Source organism: Desmodus rotundus, chromosome 4 (assembly GCF_022682495.2).
Source record: "Desmodus rotundus isolate HL8 chromosome 4, HLdesRot8A.1, whole genome shotgun sequence".
Classification (NCBI taxonomy): domain Eukaryota; kingdom Metazoa; phylum Chordata; class Mammalia; order Chiroptera; family Phyllostomidae; genus Desmodus; species Desmodus rotundus.
In genome coordinates, this window is record NC_071390.1 from 134,231,988 (window position 1) to 134,251,187 (window position 19,200).

The window sequence follows — 19,200 nt, forward strand, 5'->3', positions numbered from 1 at the left end:
CTTTTTCATCTTCCCAAGCTAAAAGTCTATACCCATTTAAAGGATAACGTCTCATTCCCCCTCCTCCCAGCCCCTGGAAACTGCCATTCTACTTTATGTCTCTATAAATTTGCTCTAGGTACCTCATATAAATGGAAAAATACAATATTTGTCTTTTTGAGTCTGGCTTATTTCACTTAATATAATGTCTTCAAGATTCACTAATCTTATGGCAAGTAAAAGGAAGGAATCTCCTTCCTTTTTAAGGCTAAAATAATATCTTATTGTATATATACATTGCATTTTGTTCATCCATTCATCCACTGATAGATTTTTGGGTTGTTTCACCATTTAGTTATTGTGAATAATGCTGCTTTTAAACATGTGTGTTTAAGACTCTGGGATTTTTATGTGTGGCTTTACATATCTAGCATGGCCAAGATTCTTTAGCCAAGAGTCTCAATCAGAGACACGGAAGGGCATGGTGCTCAGAATTCTAAGACGGCCTCATGATCTCTATCCCTCTGGTCACACCCTTGTGTCATCCCCTCCCCTGGAGCAGAAATGGAACCTGTGATTGGCTCCTCACCAACAGAATGTGGAAATGGTGTTGGGAAGGTCACTCAGCACATGCTATATGAGACTTCATCTTGGCCAACTGTGACGAGATTCACTATGTGGCCTTGAAGAAGTAGCGCCATACTGTGAAAAGGCCTGCAAAAGGGACATACACTAGGGGACTGAGAAGCCTCTCGGAGGGGAGAGTATCCTCCTGCTGAGTGACTGTCAGCAAGAAACTAGGGACCTTAGTCCTACAACCTCAAGGAACTGAATACTGTCAACCATCACATGAACTTAGAGAAGACCTTCTTCTACTGGAAAGCTCTAGAAAGGAACACAGTTGGTTGGCACCTTGACTACAGCAGTGTGAAATACTGAGCAGATAACCTAAATGGCCATGCCTATATTCTGGACCCACAGGAATGCTGGGATAAAAAATATGCATCCTTTTAAGCTGCTAAGCGTGTAGTAACTTGTTATACAGCAACAGAAAACTAATATACCTTGGTTTCGCTGAGTTTCTATTTCTAAGAAATTTTAAGTACTATCTTTTTCTCATCTCATCTGGATAGAAGGAACTAGAAGCCATATAGTTTTTTCTTTCCTTCATATTTCCCGGAGCTTGATCTATAAACCCCCAAAAGACCATCAAAACTGGTGCTTGAAATTTACCAATTAAAATTAATGTGGCACGACAAACAAATACTCCTTGAAGGATAAAAAGGAAATTGGGAGTTCCTGTTCACTCATACTTTAGTAAGAATTAATATAAGATATCCTTTGGTCATTTCCAGCTCTAGATCTTTAAAACAAACAAACAAACCTGTCAAACAAGACTGTACTGAAAAATCTACAGTTAACAAATACTTCTAAGGAGAGTTACATGGAGGGGAGAAGACAAATTATTTTAAAATGAGACTTTAAAGAAAGCAAAGAGTTTTAGTCAAAGGATAAAAATTTCAAGAACTGTATCTTTCACAGAAAAAGTACTTCCAGAATCTAAACACTGAAAGGCATTATTCCTAGCTTCAGATCTTTTCCTGTTCCAGAGAATTTTACTGCAGGTTAAACCCTAGAAAAAGTCAGGTGACGGAAGCTGAACTGCTCAGGCTTTCAGAAACAGAAGGGAGGCTACCCTGGAAACGGACTGCACCGCTTGTTAGGAGGCAAAGGTAAGTGACGGTGCTTCCTTCTGATAGGACAAGCAAAGAAAAAGGCCACTGACGTCTCAGCTATTCTGTTTCTATTGCACTCTTTCCTGGAATCTAGCTAGAAAATGGGCAGCGTCCAGAATAGCATGAAATGTTTGTGAGCACGTAGAATGTTGACTTACTCAGAACAATAGGTTTTTGAGTCCTGAGTGTTTTCTGAGGCTTAATTGAACATTTCCCCAACACCTAGCAAGGGACAGACTAAAAGATTTGAGGATAAAATGAAGAGCAAAGGTTGGTTATAAACCAAGCAGGAGATAATTTGAGAGGTTGAGAGAGGGCTGAGGTGAGGGTGCAGAATGAGGGGGACCCAGAGGTCTTTGTCTCCTAAAGAGGAAGAAGAAAAGGCAAGGCAGGAAGCAAGAGGGGCTGGGTGCCTGGGCTCAGAAAGTCTGTTGAAACCTCTTTAACTTCAAGATGTTTAGGCAGTCGCCACTTAATTTCAGGCAGGTTCTTCATCTTCCCAATGCTCCTTACCTCTTCATTTTTTTTGAAGTTTAACAACACTGCCTCTGCCCCCAACGTCAAGGGGGAGCCAGTCCCATTGCAGCAGCACCACCAGTAAGGGTTGTGCGCATTGTGGCTGAGAACACACTTTGACATCAGCCCACTCAGATTAGAAACATGGTTCAGGAAGGTACCACAGCGTGGCCTTGAGCCAGCTGTTGACTGACTCTCAGCTTTCATTTCACCTTTGGCACAACAGAGAAGCAAAACCCTCCTCATTCGACAGAGTCAATCTCCAGCCTCCATGAGATAATTTACTGAAAACAACAGACATTTAGCAGTTAACCGATCACTTATTTTCTTGCCCCATCCCTGAGCAGCTAGCTAGCTGGGAAGTTCTGATGGGAAGTCTACACACACATTATGGATGTGAAACATGAACCTTCTGTTTTCAAACATTCTGACCACTTCCACCAGACATATCAGCCAGCTGCCTTCACACACATCTGCCTGTCAGATCACCACACAACTGAACTTTTCTTCCTTCCCTTATATAGCTCCTTTTCTTTTTTTTGCTTTGCTGAAGACCCAGGTTAAGGCAATAGTATTTATAAGCATATGTACAAATTTTTTAATTATCCGATTGATAATTATCTGGATATGCACTCTTAAAAATCTTTAACAACCTATCTATGTAAACTCTAGATCTAGAACCTCTCACACAGCCACATCTAAATCACTAATTCATAAAATACAAAAAAATGTTCTTTCCCTCCCACCCCCAGCAAAATGTCCCATACTACAAACTAATACCAATGCTGCACTTTCTGGAAGCATAATTTTCAGGGAGAAATAACAATAGCAGGGAGATATTTGTAATCATACCAAAAAAGCATTAGAAAAGTATCTATTTCTAATTACATATTTAATTTTTAACTTGGCTTCCAGTTGAAATGTGAAGAGTTCTTTAATTTTCATCTTGGAAAAGTGGTATATAGGGTTGTTAGAACAGACTTTAGATAGCAGGCTTGGAATTCTGGTTCTGACATTAAAAATAACAAAATATAAAAGTGTAACCTTAGGCAAGTTATTGAATTCTGCATGCCTCAGTTTCTCATATGTAAAATAAAGTTGATAATAATATTATCTATCTTAGAGGTCTGTTGTGAGGATGATATGATCCAATATTGGCGATGCATTCAGAGTGATGAACACAGAATTAGTGATATATAAATGTTACTATTATTACTATTATTATTATCCCATAGAAACACTCCTGTTTAATAAAGGAGCCACATTTCTACAAGGCACATTCAAATGCTCAGCGCTGCTTTAGAAAGGAAGCACGAATAATAACAAACACACTCTTCCACACTCCTTTTCCACGTCTTATTTAAAAAGATGACTCAGTAGCATTTTCTGCTTTTACCTATTTTGCTCCTGGAGTGGGAGTGACAAATGAAACTAATTGCCCTTCCTAAAACTAGAGTCAACATCTGAAGTCAGGTGGCAAGTCTTTGTTTTATCTTTCCTTTTTGAAAGAACAATAGTTTTAAATGATAGTTTAAGCCTTCTTAGGGAAAGGAAGACTAGCAACTTGCCAGATGTCTTTGATTAATTTGCCTGTGTACCACCAGATATTCAACATAAGCTCATAATTTTGCTCTGCTGGTGCTGAAGTTTGCTAAGTAACATCTACATAAACAGAAAATTGCATTTCAGTAAAACATCTGACCTCTGGATGCATGGTTGTCTTGGTGCTGAAGGCAGAGTCAGACATGAACAGAAACGCTATCTGAGCTTTCTCCCCCGCCTTTGCCAGTGCTATTCAGTTCCCAGCCTTGAAAAGCACTGTACCAATTCGGGAACCCATTTGTGCCCCTCCATGTACATCACAGTCTGTGCCACCAGATGGATCAAACCCATGCTGTGTGTTCTTCTCACACGGGTCTGAGCTTTGCGGATCAGCCCTCGGTGAGCTGTGATGCAATTGGGGAAGCTCTGTTCAACTCTGCTTGGAAGAAGCCAGGAAGCACCATCATTCTTCCTACCAATCAATAGAGCATGTCAAAATAAAGCAGACTGGCGCCCAAACTGGCCTGACTTGAGTGAGGCCTTTGATCTTTGTAGAAAGTCTAAAACCATTAGGATTGTGGAGGGTTTCCAAGTCAAGAATCTTGGATTCTAATGTTAGCTCTGCCACTCCCCTGCACCTGTCCTCACTCTGCCAGCACGTGGGGTCGCATAAGACGATCTCTGAGGTTCTCGCCCTAAAGTCTGCTGATGATTGCCACAATAAATTTAAATCAGAGATCAGACTGATACACTGTAGTGCTCTGACTCATCATGATTTATGAGATTTCAGAAAGGCTGAGTCCCTATAATAGATATGGGCCACGTGCCCAGAGAGGTTTTTGCTTCTGAGGATCGACCATGGTCAGTAGGCACAAAGCCGAAGCCCTGCACGGTGTTATCATACGCCGAAGGTCTAATGCAGCTTGAGAGCGATGCCATTTTGTGCTCACCTCAGTCTGACACGCACACACCCGTTTTCTGTGGCTTTGTCCTAAAATCAAACACTAGTCTTATTTTGTTTATAAGTTTTCCCAAACTTCTCTAGGTCGTAATTCCCACCTCAAGGAATAGAGGTTTTGGTCCAAACACATAATGGAGAACTGCAATATCCAATACAGTAGCGCTTTAAAATTCATTCAAGTGAAAAATTCAGTTCCTCAGTGGCCCTAGCACATTCCCAGTGCTCAACGGCCACATTTTTCTATTGGCTTCTAAACATAGATTCTAGAACACTTTCAGCACTGCACAAAGTTCTTGTGGACAGTACTGAATAATTCTAGAACCCGACTGTAAAAAGTCAACCCTTGAATTTTGTAAAAGACAAATTTCAAGAGTTGCGCAATGCCAGTAGAGCATATAAATTCCTCCATATAAAGCAGGGAGGTGCAACTATACATACAGTTTGAGCTACCCCTGCAGAGCGTACAAGTACACCTGATGAGTATAGGAGAGCAGGGTTGGCATGAGCAGGCTGCCTGGCAGTTGATGAGGCTCGCTTGCCATTTCTGTACATTTGGAGCACAGGGACCTCCACAAACTCGCAGACTGCTATGGCATGGGTTTTCGGGTTTCGGGTGAATTACTGAATCTGAATGCTCAAATTCCAAATCTATCATTCCTACAAACTGTATTCTTTGGTTTCTGTCAGTTCTTCCTATCTCCCTACTGTTGTTGATTGGAGGAGGGCTAAGTCTGCTCTCACGTTCTTGCTCAATGTTCCTCGGAGACATCCTTTTAGACAGAAAGACTGAAAAACCTCTCTAGTGTTTCGATTCAGGATGGAGGAGGTACTTTACCCAAAATGTAGTTGACACATATTAGTAGGAATGAATTTAGTCATAAATTCAGCCAGGAAAATTTATGAAAGTTCAACAAATAAATCATGTGGACCTAAAAACAAATGAAGGAACAACTCGACAGATATCTTAAATACCCTACTATCTAACAGAAGTGCTTGGAAAAGGAGCCAAACTGACAGATACTGACATCATCCTTTTATCAGTGAATGATACCCTCATCTTCTTAAATGATCTAACTTCTAGAAAATTGTTTCTTACAAAATTTTTCATAGACTGCATAAAAGATATATAAAAATATCCAAAGTTTACTTATGGCTTTTCTCTTAAATTGAAACTAACTGAACATGAAAAACGAATTGTAATATTGAGCACTTTAAAAAAACTGGAAAGTTTGAAATCTCCGAACTGAGGATGTCCCTTGTGTTTAGCCAGTTATTCCAGGGGTAAGAAGAGACATATTTTGCAAGAAAATTTGAGGCACAAACTTCACACGTGAGGCACGAATCAGTCAATGAAACAAGAGTGGTTCCCATACTTTTTAGTTTAGAACCACAAGGCCCTATAAAAGCATACAGGGAACATCAGGGCATGAATAATCTGGTTTGGTCTCCTTAGGACTTTATCACTAAGGAATCAATCAGCCTGTCTGCCTCATGACATCGACATAGACTTGCATCCGTTGGCTTATTTTTAATGACGATGGGAAGCACTGCTGACCCTTATTCACGATCTGTAACGCCTTTGCTCTGCGGTGTCTCACTCGCTACAGACAGGAGGTCTGGCCCAGAAACTGTGTATCGCTGCTGATTTTTTTTTTTTTTTTGCCTAGTTATAATAGAGTTAGTAAAGAATTACAAAGAAATATATTTATTTTGGATTGTTCAGCCACCTAATACCAGGGAAATGGTGTTTGGCTTCAACATGGCCATAAATCTTTGGAACAAAATAATTGAACATAATCTTTGTTCCAGAGGAGAAATCTGATGGAGTATGTAGGAAAAAGGTCAGAGAAGGTAAAGTGCTATTAAATTCTCTCACATTTCTCCTAGACATACAAGCTCATTTCTATTTGAAAGATTTTGGGGGTCATTAAAATACTGTGCTATGTATACATATATAGTAATATAATGCATAATACTTAATATTGCTACCTGTGCACGTGTCTCTGATATATCAGAAGAGAACCCTGGATGATGTTCAATTTTTGAAGAACAAGCATAAATTCATAACATTTATGATTTCTGAACTTGCACCATCAAAAATAAGTCATTATTAAAGGTTAGAAATAACACCTTTCTAAACCAACTAATAATAAAAAAAATCTTGGCTTAAAAACATTCTTCTGAACTATCAGATGCCTTCCAACCACAGAATATTATAATTAATAATCCAGCATGACTTGTTTCCTTAACAAATATTTATTGATCATTCACTGTGGCAAGTACTATCAACAAATTGATGAATTAAACCTCCCTTTATATCTGTTGTCAAATTTACTCATGTATTTGTTTAAGGCAGATGTTTTATCTTGATTTATATTACTTGTGTCAGTGAGTAAATTAAAATTTGTTTTAATTTCACAAATCTTTCATTTTACATGACAGATCTAGGCTCAGCCAAGGTATTATCAAGGCAAAATATCTGATTTCAAGTAATAGATAGCTCTCATTCTAAAATAATGTGGAAGGAGACCCTGACTCATGATGTTTCTAGTCAATCTTTCCTGGTTGGGAAATTCAACCTTTAGCCAGAAAAGAAATGTACACATGTGCACACACACGCATAAAACACACCTACAAGAATGCTGTGGTAAGTACTTACATGTTCTTTTAAAAATACTTCTTTTGAAAACTAATTCTAGCTTTTAATTGTTCCCTCTGCTGGAAACGCCCCTTCCACTTTGTTTACACTCCTTCTTCTCCTCTGGGTCTCAGCTAAAGGTCACCTCCTCACTCAGACCTCCATGACAATCTCTGTTCTAGTGCCTCTTTGCCCTTCCCTCTCCCTGATCCCAGACACCATCCACTATACAGTGGTTTCCACCACATCATTTATCCCAATTAATAATTATACAATGTTTACTTGTTTCTGTGTCTACTATCTCTCCCTGAGAGAGACTCTGTGTCTATTTACTCACTGATATGTACTTAGCGTCCAACAGTGGCTGGAAGAAGGTGGTAAGTGCTCAATTTGAACTACGAGGTGAATGAATGAACTCATCCCCTCCTGAGCCTCCAGCTTATTCCTTTTTCATAACATTTGCAGACTAAGTGCTAGAAAGTGGTTTTGCTATATATATTCATAATTCATTGTGCTTTTTATATACTTTTAAATCCACTCTCATAGAAAGAGAGAACGGTAGACATTCTAAAACTAACTCTTCACTCCCTTAGGGTTTTCGAGAAAATGGAAATGACTTTCATAAACTCACTTCCTCAGTTAAACATATCATAAATCAAAGTCCAAGTAAAGCACAATCCCTGCTTTAAAGAAAAGTTCTCCTTAAAAGGAGACCATTTTGCAAAGCAAAACCAGTTTAGAAGTCCCTCCCAGAGGTGTCCAATCTTTTGCATCTCTGGGCCACACTGGAAGAAGAAGAGTTGTCTTGGGCCACACATTAAATACATTGTGACATGTAATCACACACACAAAAATTTCATCATGTTTTAAGTAAATTTATGATTTTGAGTTGGGCTGCATTCATAGCCATCCTGGGCCGCATGTGGCCAATAGGCCATAGGTTGGACACCCCTAGGCCCCAAATCTGAAAGGATTAATAAGCTCTTTACCATTGAGGAGACTTAATATTTAACACTCGGGTGTTTCATAATTTTAAGGCCATCTGAGTCGAAAGAGTGTGGGAACTTCTTACCTGGAGTCCTTTCTGACTCTTGCTTTCTCAAAGGAAAATTCAGGGGGTTTGTTGAGGTCATAGGTTCGGGTGGTTGGCTCAGCAGACACCCCAGCCTTTGCCCCCCTCCTGCTATGGAGAGAGACCAATCCCGAGGTCTTCCGGTGGACCTCCAGAGGCACTTTGTCTGGAGAGGCCTGCAGCAGGCTTCCTCCCTGGATGTGCACCACATCTTGAAGCTTGTTCAGCTGGATGCACTTGTTCTGGAGCTCCTCCGTGAGCTCAGCAATGGCCACAGTCTGCTTTGAGAGTTGCTCCCTCAGTTCCTTCAGGTGGTACTCCCGCTCCTGGATCTCGGCATCCTTCCTCCTCAGCTCTCTCTCCAGCTCTGACACCTTGTTCCGCAGGGCATCAGCAGTGAGGTTCCCAGATTGGCCATCAGGATGCTTGGGATGTTTGGGTTTCACTGAACCATTTCCCATTTTGCTCAAAGACCTAAGAAGGGGCACAGAATTGAGAATTACCCAGAGGAGTTTTCCATTCCAACGGCCCCCACCACTCCTCTCATTCGCATCTGTTTCATAAGTAGAAACAAAGGTGTCCTCATTGTTTGGTAAGCACTAAATTGGCCATGCTTCCTAGGGGAAAGCTATCAATCCATTTGTTTTATCCCTCCATGAGGAGGAGGGGCTAGCACTAGGTTTCATTGTACCTGTCCCTGGGCTGGCACAAGTGTCACACCTGAGCCTTTTACACAAACAGCCTGCGTTACCTAGTCTTCTCTTTGGCCATTTTCTCCAGACAGCTGTCAAAAGCATCACAACAGAGCTGCGATTTGGATGTCAGCATGGCAAAGACAAAACACAAATGAGCAGCTACAGCTGCAGAGGCTTACAAATGTCACAACTCTCACAGCTCCCTGGTGGCTACACTTAAGAAACCCTCCCGCATTGAGAAAGTAACACATCTGCGTTCTGTGGGAGGAGGAGGCAGAGTTGGTGTTGGTTGCTTTATTAACACTTTTCTCTGGCTGTGTGTACCTGCTAAGTTTTGGCATTTCTGATAAGGTTCCTTGGTTAAAACAAAAAAATCAAACCCAGGTTGTGGTTACTAAAAGGTAAAACAGAGATATGGACATTTTCCCACACGTTTTAGTTTATATCCTAAAGTAAAGGTCATCTGAAAATGATGACCTAGGGTACAAGACAAGGTTCTATTTTTTTCCTGTTAAGAATGCGCTCAGTGTAGGTCCCAAAGCAGTCACTCACACAGTGAGTCTAGGGAAGTGAAAAGCAGATCAGAGTTATGAGGAATTATTTTAGTTGATTCAGAAATACTTTTTTAGTTCAATAGCTATACATTTATTTTAACATTCATTAGGAATATAGATAACAGACACCACAGAGTTGTGGTTTCATTGATATCATTGCTTAACTGGCGGTGAAATTAGGTCATTAGGTTTAGAGTCAATTCAGTGAAAATAGAAAATAAATCATCTGCAGGTAATAAGCACATGTGAGCAAAATAAAAAAGACTGGAAATACTGTTTTGATTAATTATGATAAGTTCCAGTATTTTTCAGGCTTCCCATTTAAATTTCATACATTTGTATGTGCATTTTTGACACCACAACCCAAGAAGCATTATAACACTTATAAACTCAGTTTGAATTACCTCTCATCATTAACCCATACCTTTTTGCCCCTTTCTCCCTCCAAATTTCAAACTCAGAGAGAAATGAAATTCTTAGACTGATTTCACTACCTCTACCAGATAACCGTGACCTCAACAACAATAAAGACAGAGACATAAAGATGTAAAACAGCCTCTAAGTTTTAAACAGATGCATCCAAATAGCCAATGCAAGTTGCCTAAAATAGATAATACACACAGAAAATAAATGTACTTATAAAAGTAACTTAAAATACTCAGATAGTCTTCATAGAAGTCAGATTCAAAGCAGTCATTAATAACCATTAGTTTCCAGAGAATTGCCTTTATATGTTGCAGAGATGTGGCAGGTTTCACCTTTAAGTATCTGTTGACTTGGCAGCATTTACTGTGCTTAGATATTAAGAATATATAAAAAGGTTGAAGAGACTAGAATTCAAAGAAGTAGCCCTGGACACTCTTGTATCCCAAATAAGCAGTTCACAAGACATTAGACTGGGACCTAAGAATAATCTTGAATGAGATTCTGAACGACAGGCATGAGAAGGGTACCCCCAAAGGCCTCTGAAATTACAGTGTGCACAAGATTTTAACATCAGCTGTGAGCCATCTTCTAGACAGATATTTTTGGTTCATGGGCAAGCATTCCTTAAACCAAGGCAGGATGGAAGGAGAGGAGTTGGGGGAAAAGGAATCGCCCTACAAAGAACAAAAGTGAACACAAAAACTTTAAATCTAATATAAAACTAACAACTCATTGTTATTCACTGAGCAACTGTTAACGAAGGCCTGTCATGTACTATATCAGGGGCATAGCTCCACGAATTAGCAGTCAAATTTGACACAGAGAACAGTTGCAAAATTTTAAATATGAAAAGGCTTAGAACAATATTTGCTCTATGTAGGGAATTTAAAACATTATATGCCAAACCAATAATTTCACAAACCTGAAGCACAATTAAGTAGAAGATGAAATTCTCCCAAAACAGCAACTGTTCTCTGGTTTTAATGAAGTCAGTTTGAAAGCTGCATAAATCTTTCAAGTTATTTAGAATTCCAAAGAGGGGTGAAATGAGAGTAACTCATCTTTCAAGTCACTAGATTAAGCTATGTAAGTTACCAAAAGGCTCAATACTAAGGCTGATTTCTTAGTGAGTTCACCCATTTCAACTTTGTTGTCCCTCAAGCCAAGGCTTCGAGTGTCTGGATTCATAAACCCTAATTGGATTCACTCTGTTTCCTGTATCAGTCACTAAGACAGTTAAGCTATTTCTCAAATATGTATTGCTAGCCACAAGGAGAAATGAACCACAGGATGTTGCTCCATCGATCTAGCAAATACAGGTTGTTAGAATCATTCTTATAATCAGAAGGCAGTGTATAAGGTAGTAAGAGATGAGCTTGGAGATAAAGATCAGGATTTAACATGAACAATGAAGGGTAGCTATCCAGGCTAGAAAAATAATCTGCCTTCCCCCAACCGTGTAATCTTCTCTGAATTACTTAAATAGGATTCTCGGTTTTCTAATCTAAGAAATGGATATAATTCTATCCATCTCATATGGATTATTATGAAGAGTATGTCAGTAAGGCATCACTAGCAATGCCTGACATGGAATAAGCACCAAGAGCTCTTCTACTAAGTGAAGAGACAAGGCACTTAGTGTCTTGGTGGGAGAAAATGCCCAGAGGGGATCATTGCTGGGTGGGACAGTGGTCTAGTAAACTGGGGGTCTTGATGGCAATTATTCTCCTGGGGGGGGGTGGATCTTATTCATTAAGAAAAGAAGTCATTGGGATGGTATCTACATTTTCATTCCAAATAAAATTCTCTTTCTAAAAAAAAAAAGGAGGAAGAAGAGGAAGGAGAGAGAGAGGAGGGGAAGGAATCATTCTGGAACAAACAGCTCAGGAAACCTTCTCTGTTAAGGGAAGCCCGCCAAAAGATGGAGACAAGAAAACTTCATGAATGACCCAACCCAGGTTCCAGGACTGCGGGGCCTCCTCCTTGGCAATGCCTTCATGTGGCCTCTATCTATTTACACGTATTGCAGTAAACTCCTTATTCCAAAAGGACCCACCTAATATCTTTTGAAGGCAACAACAGCAACAAAAACAATGGTTCATTGCGAAAGCAGTATTCTGTAGCCTGGGATAGGAGAGAAGAACAGAATGAGAGGCAGCATTTAGCAAGAACAGAGGAAAACTATGTAAAATCATGAATTATTATTACATTAATTTAATCATTATTCAGGAAATGTCATAGATAAGAGGTAACTAGAAAAGACCCACAGAAGCAAAATTTACTGTGAAGGCACTTGCAGCAGATGAGCACCTGGCAGCTGGCGGGGGAGGAAGTAGGCTTTGTTGTCTGTTTTTCCTCCAGCCCTAAAGTAGTTGGAAACCAAATCTTGGCTCTAATCTAGAAAATATCTATTTCTCTCTTTACCCATCTGGAGTCTGATATAAAAATATACACACACACACTTATAAATATCTGTATATCTGTAAATATGGGACACGGTACCGTGATGGCCAAGGATACAGAGCCAGAGCCCAATCCAATTACTTGCACTTAGTGTTTATGTGCACTTGGCCATGGTTTTAGGGTAGAGTGTCAGTAATAGAAGAGAAAGATAGACATGTAGATAGATCAACAGGCAGATAGATAAAATATTGTTGCATATTATTTAGAGCTGCTAGATGGTTAAATGAGATAAACCATAAGCAGCATGGAGGACAGTCAGTGCCTGATATATAGTATGTGTTTAATAAATACTAAATATACTATTTTATTACTGTAATATTATTTACCCAATGAAATAACTTATCTTAGTAGAAAACTAACATTATTGCCTTAGCAGAAAAACATATTGCTCACAATATACGTACTAAACCAACACAATATTGTATGAGAACAAAATCAGAGCGCTGGTACTACCGTACTTTAAGACTTCCTGTAAAACTGCAATAATCGAGATAGAGTGGTGATGGTGAAAAGGCGGACAAATAGATCAATGGTACAGAATAGAGAGCCCAGAAATAGACCCCCACAATATAGTCAACTGACCTTTGACAAAGGGGCAAAGGCAAGCAATGAAGAAAGAATAACTCTTTTAACAAATTGTATTGAAACAACTGGACATCCCATATGTAAAAAAATGAACCTACACACAGACTTTATACCTTTCACAAAATTAGCGCAAAATAAGTCGAAGACCTAAATGTAAACCACAAAACTATAAAACTGCTAGTAGGCAATATAAGAGAAAATCTAAGTGATCTTGGGTTTGGTGACGTTTTTAGATAAAACACCAAAAGCACAATCCATGAAAAAATTGGTAAGTTGGGCTTCATTAAAATTAAAAATGTCTATTCTGCAAAAGAGACTATTAAGAGAATGAAACAACAGCCACAGACTGGAAGCAAGTATTTGCAAAACACATATCAACTAAAGGACTGGGATCCAAAATATGCAAAGAACTCAATACTCAGTATGGTGGATACATGTCTTTACACATTTGTCCAAACCCGTAGGAAAATAATAACCAGCTGAAAAATGGGCAAAAATATAAACAGATGCCTCACCACAAAAGATACACACATGGTAAATAAGGATATGAAAAGATGTCTAATACTATATGTCATTAGATAATCTCAAATTAAAACAACAATGAGATACTACTACACACCTGTTACAACAGCCAAAACACTGACAACACTAAATGCTGGTGAGGATGTGGAGCAGCAGGAATTTTCACTCGTGGCCACTGGGAATGAGAAATGAAACAGCCATTTGGGAAGATAGTTTGGCAGTTTCTTGCAAAGCTAAATAATCATACAATCCAGCAATCATGTTGCCTGGCATCTGGCCAACTGATATGAAAACATATATTCACACTAAAACCTGCACATGGATGTTTATAACAACTTTATTTACAATTGCCAAAACTTGGAAGCAACCACGATGTCCTTCAAATGGATGGATGGATAAACTGGTACGCCCAGACAATTAAATATTATTCAGTGATGCAAAGTAATAACTAATAACCATAAAAAGACATGGAAGAACTTTAAATGCATATTGCTAAGTGAAAGATGCCAATCAGAAGCTCACAGACTGTATGATTCCAAGCACATGACATTCTGCAAATGACAACACTTGGAAACAGTGAGAAGATCAGCCATTGCCAGGGGCTTGGGGAGAGGGAGGAAGGAAGGAATAGGTGGATCACAGGCGATTTTACAGCAGTGAAACTATTCTGTATGATACTGTAATGACGGATACTTATCTTCATACATTTGTCCAAACCCACAGAATGTAAAGTACAAAGAAAATCCTATTGTAAATTATGTACTTTAGTTAATAGTAATGTGTCAATATTGCTTCATCAATTGTAATAAATATACCACACTAAGTCAAGGTGCTAAGAACAAAGGGGGCATTAGGGGAATATATAGAAACTCTCTGTACTTTTCACCTAATTTTTCTGTAAACCTAAAACTGCTTTAAAAAATAAAGTCTATTATTTTTTTTAAAAAGCATGTACTAAGGAGTGAATGCAAGAAAGCTGATAGCATAGTCAGGGAAGAGGCTGAAGTGCATGATGGGTAGAGAGTGAAGAGAAATGAAGCTAAAAAAGTAAGACAATGAGTAAGGTACTGAAAAACTTCGTCATATGCCATGTTATGGTACCTGGATTTTAGTGTAGGCCAAGTTTCTTTCAAGTGATATGGTCAGATTTGTCCTTTAAAAAATAACTTTCTTGGCAATAAATATGGAATGGAGTAAAAAGAGTTTGGAGGAAGATAGACAAAGTAAAAGGCTATCGCACCAATCCACGGAGGAGGTAGTGAGGACCAGATTACAGCCAGAGTTCCACCCATATTCTAATGTCTTAAACTTCTTGAACTCAAAAAAAAATTAATCTCCACAGTAGCCAGAGACAAAAAACATTATCATAAGAAGTTTGGTAAAAAGCTATGCCTATAGATAACTGCAATTTTCTTCCCTTCAATAAATCATGAAAATTAGAATAGATTTTTTTTCATGATATGGGCAGTTTAGTCTAGAACCAGAGGAGTTCTGTACAGGCTTTTATAGATAGTCTCCAAAGAACATATAAAACATGTATATGGTGTTATTCTTAACTTTGATTCACCAAAGTTTTTGAGAAAATAATTAGCCATCACTGAGTTTTCCTGGTGTGAAATAGTGCAATTTCATATCATGACCACCATCAAAAGCACCTTTCCGTCTGATCTTGTGACTGGTGACCTGGTGATCAGGTTTGAATCTACTGCTTGTTCTCTCTGTCCACAGCATCTTAATTTGGAGAGTAATTTGCTCTTATCAGGCAGTCATAAAAGCTTCTCATTTGTACGTTTCAGCTACTCCAGAGTTCGGCTATCTCTCTGAGGCACCCTTCCCTAGCAGAATGTTCACAGTGAATTTTGTAATAGCCACATATCCTATATTTTCACTGACAGATTTGGAGGCATTCCATTCAGCTATTGTACTTTTGGGTGATACAGTATCAGATAAAACAGGCAAACACAGAGAAATGTAATTTCATAGATGGAGGTCAGGAGACGGTAGCTTATAGAATTTGAGTGGTGATAAGAAGAAACAATAAAGATTGCAAGTTTCCGTTGGGGCAACTGGATAAGAGTTGATGTCACTAACTAAAATGAAGAACAGATCTGAAGGAATAAAAGGGTGAATTTAATTTTGGACACACTCAGTTTGAGGGACCTGTGGGAACTATAGGGTCAAAGAAATCAGTAGGCAATGAGAAATGAAGGACGTGGAAATGAGAAGAGGGGAACTGCAAATATTTTGTAAGCACTGCTACAGAGGTAGAGAAGTAGCTGAAAGTGCCCAGGAGATTGGCAGCAAGTAGAGGAAGAGTGTCTAGGACTATGTGGAGCTTGAAAGAAAAACTAGAGATAGGGTGAGAAGGAGCTACTGCTTTTGTGAAAGAGGATCTGGAGGAATTCACAGTAAAAGATGAGAATAGTGGAAGGAATACAAAATCTCTAAATGTAGTAATGACATGGGGAGGCAAAAATGATTCCAATGTTTTGATCTAGGAAGGCTTGGAGGAAGGTACTGTGAACTTACTCACTCGCTCAAAAATGAACAGAGTACAATGTGTTGGCTAGGTACTATGACACGGACCAAGGTCCAGGGAATGAGCATGCTTTACAGAGACAGGAATGCGTTTTCATGTTACATGTGAGGTGTCTGTGGGTCATCGAGGTGAAAATGTCTAGTAGATAGTAACAAAGAAGAAAGGTCAAGGCAAAAGACCTCTTCACAGAGGTAAGAATCTAAGTCCCATTTATAGATGAGATCACTGAGGAGAAAAGAAAGGAATACCTCTATTTGGGACATTTAGATACTACTGGTAGATATTATCTATAGGTGAATAGGACAAGAAGGAGAAGCAAATGACAAAGATGCAGAAAGTATAGTTGTAGTAAAGTATAGAAAGTATAGATATCTAGGAAGAAGAATCATGGAGGCCATGAGCATAAGATGTTCAAGAGGTAAGCAGGCTGCAGTTCACATCCCAGAGATACCGCAGGAAATGAGGTCGGAGGGAAAAGGCACTGACTGAATTTAGCCTTTCAAGAACGAGTTAAGATAGAAAACGGATGACAAAGGACCATGGGAAGAGCCGAAGCTCAAAGTAGGGACCCCGATATGGTATCATGGTTCATGAAACGGATTTTTTGAATAGTGGAAACTTGAGAGTTACTAGTAAGGCCAGAATAATGAACTAGTAAAGATAGAGAAAATACAAACATAGGAAAACAGGGGACAGTCAATAGGAAAATGGCCTACAGCAGCAATTTTCAACCTTTTTTTTCCTCCTATGGCACATATAAGGTAATTACTAAAATTCTGCAACACACCAAAAAATATATTATGTATTTTACCGATCTGACCCAAAAAATAGGTATAATTTTGATTCTTTCACACCAGACAGCTATTGTTGTGTTGGTTGTTGTCATTTTTTATTTGACAATATAAGGGAAAAGAGGTCAGTGCCCCTGACTAAAAAAGTCAGGTATTGCATGTTTTAAAAATTCTTGAGGCACACTGGTTGAAAATCACTGGTGCCTCAGACACAGAGTAAGAAAGACACTAGGGGGTCAAAAGACTTGGGCAACATCCAGGCAACAAATGCCTTCACTCTTAGGTGAATTAGCCTCACTCATAAAGATTTCAGAGTACTGAAATGAAATACTGCACATAAAAGAAAAAAATCTCTGTGCTATCTTTTTATGTCCTTTATTCTTAGATGCACAATGTTCCATTGGAGAGGATGGACCCCAACTCTCCAAAGAGAATTTTCTACGATATTAACTCCTCCTGTATAAAATTGAACAGGGGTACGGGCAACAGATACTGTCCGTATGTGACATGGTCAGCTTGCAGAAAAGAAACTTGCAAAAAAGGGACAATAATTTCAAAGGAACTGCATGTGGGGGGGAGGCGAGGAGCAGGTGTATGTTGGCCTGTTCTTTAAAAAAAAAAAAAATCTGGAAACTTCGTAGACAGGATGAAAATAAGGAAACCAAGGCATTTGTCAGGCTTTTCTACCTGTTCATTCTGCCTGAGCTGTTTCTGTCTATTCTCAGCTCTGGACTCAACTGCTGTGGATTTGCATCTCTAGTATTTCTCAAACTTGAACCCACGGCTTTTTCTCTCATCCCCCAAGTGGCTGATTTATTGTTTTTATGTGTTTGCTCTTGTTTCTTCATCACCAAAAAATACAAAGCAAGAAATGTGAAAGCGCCTCACGGTGCTGGGAGTGCGACAAGACACCCACACAAGTTTACGAGGACTCCGAAAGTCCTTGCCTGCGTATTGCCTTCCAGCAGCTACCCAGAGCACCGAGAAGCGGAGCCAGGAGCGCACGCCCTGAGAGCAGCACCCAGCCCCTAGCCCAGGGCAAGTCTCCAGGGCTGCTCCAAAGCTAAAGGCGTGAGAACCCCGAGGAATACCCACTGGCGCTGGGCTCTCTCCCCTCTCTCCCCTAACCGAGTTGCTTAAAATCAACTAGCCTTTCCCTGCCTCCGGAGCTCGCAAAAGGGTACCACACCAAGCGAACACAACGCGTGCACGCGTCCACACGCAAACAGCCCTAGCACGAGACCTGCTGGGTGGAGAAGAGAAGCTCACAGCCTGCACACGCGCATACCCCTACCCCTCCCTCCCGACGCACCCCGTCTCCCAAGTCCCCAGCCCGTGAACCTCACCAGACAGCCGTGTAACTTTCCAGGTGCGCAGTTTGTCACTCCCGCGCTGCCGCCCCTGCGTCTCTGCGTCCTCTACCACGCAGCCCTCCCCTGCAGCCTCCAGCGCCCAGAAGGAGCGCAGGTCAGCTCAGACCGCCCTGACTGTGCTCAGGGCGCACGGCCGGGCCCCGGGGCTGCCCACACTGCCGCTTCGGCTACCTGGGAGCTGGGGGAGCTCGGACCAACACGCTGCGGGCAGGAGATGCAGCGGCAGCAGAGAGTCGGTGCTGCCGCCTGGCTCCTCCGCGGGGGCCGGTGCAGAGGAGACGCGCAAGGAGGGAGGGGGAGGGAAGGAGGGAGGAGAGGAGGAAAAGGAGGGGGCGGGGGTCAGCCGGGTCTTTGGCGTGGAAGAGCAGGGAGCTTCCTAAAAGTGGGGTCGCCCGCGTGCACACCCACACCTGGATCTCTACTCTTGAGACCAGCCGGCCGCAGTAGCAGCAATCTGCACTTTATACCCTATACCTTCAGGAGTGAGGCAACTGAAGTAGGAAGATAACATCGCGGTTGTAAGCATTTTTCCCATGTTGTTATTTCTATTTCAAGCATGTGGGACGAGGGGAGAGGAAAGTTCAGGGAGGTGTTCCTATTTTCCGTTCCCTCCTTTTCCCCGCCCCTCCAGTCTGTTTTCACTTGCAGGCTCCCTCCCACCTCCCCTACCCTCCCCGCGCGCAAACACGGATCCTGCACGTGCTCTCCTCTGTCACACCACTGCCCTTCCGGAAGATAATGGGATCCCAGAGCAGCTTGGAGACGCGCTCTTCTGGGACTCTGAAGCCATAACTTGCATCCAGCTTGC

The 19,200-nt window shown here is 40.6% G+C and overlaps 1 protein-coding gene across 4 annotated transcripts in view; it reads right to left on the minus strand.

Annotated features, from left to right (window-relative positions):
- The window catches only part of PRKG2 (protein kinase cGMP-dependent 2), a 92,627-nt gene extending 73,686 nt beyond the window's left edge, over positions 1-18,941 (minus strand). The window contains exons 1-3 of one of the 4 annotated variants that reach the window (XM_045184838.3): positions 18,366-18,790; positions 13,787-13,864; positions 8,445-8,918 (exon numbers count right to left, since the gene is read on the minus strand). In XM_045184838.3, coding sequence (XP_045040773.1) covers positions 8,445-8,905 — 461 coding nt within the window. In that variant the 5' untranslated portion in view covers positions 8,906-8,918; positions 13,787-13,864; positions 18,366-18,790. The other 3 variants (XM_045184842.3, XM_024577083.4, XM_024577074.4) reach the window with 3 other exon arrangements.
- Between the last annotated feature and the right edge of the window lie 259 nt (positions 18,942-19,200).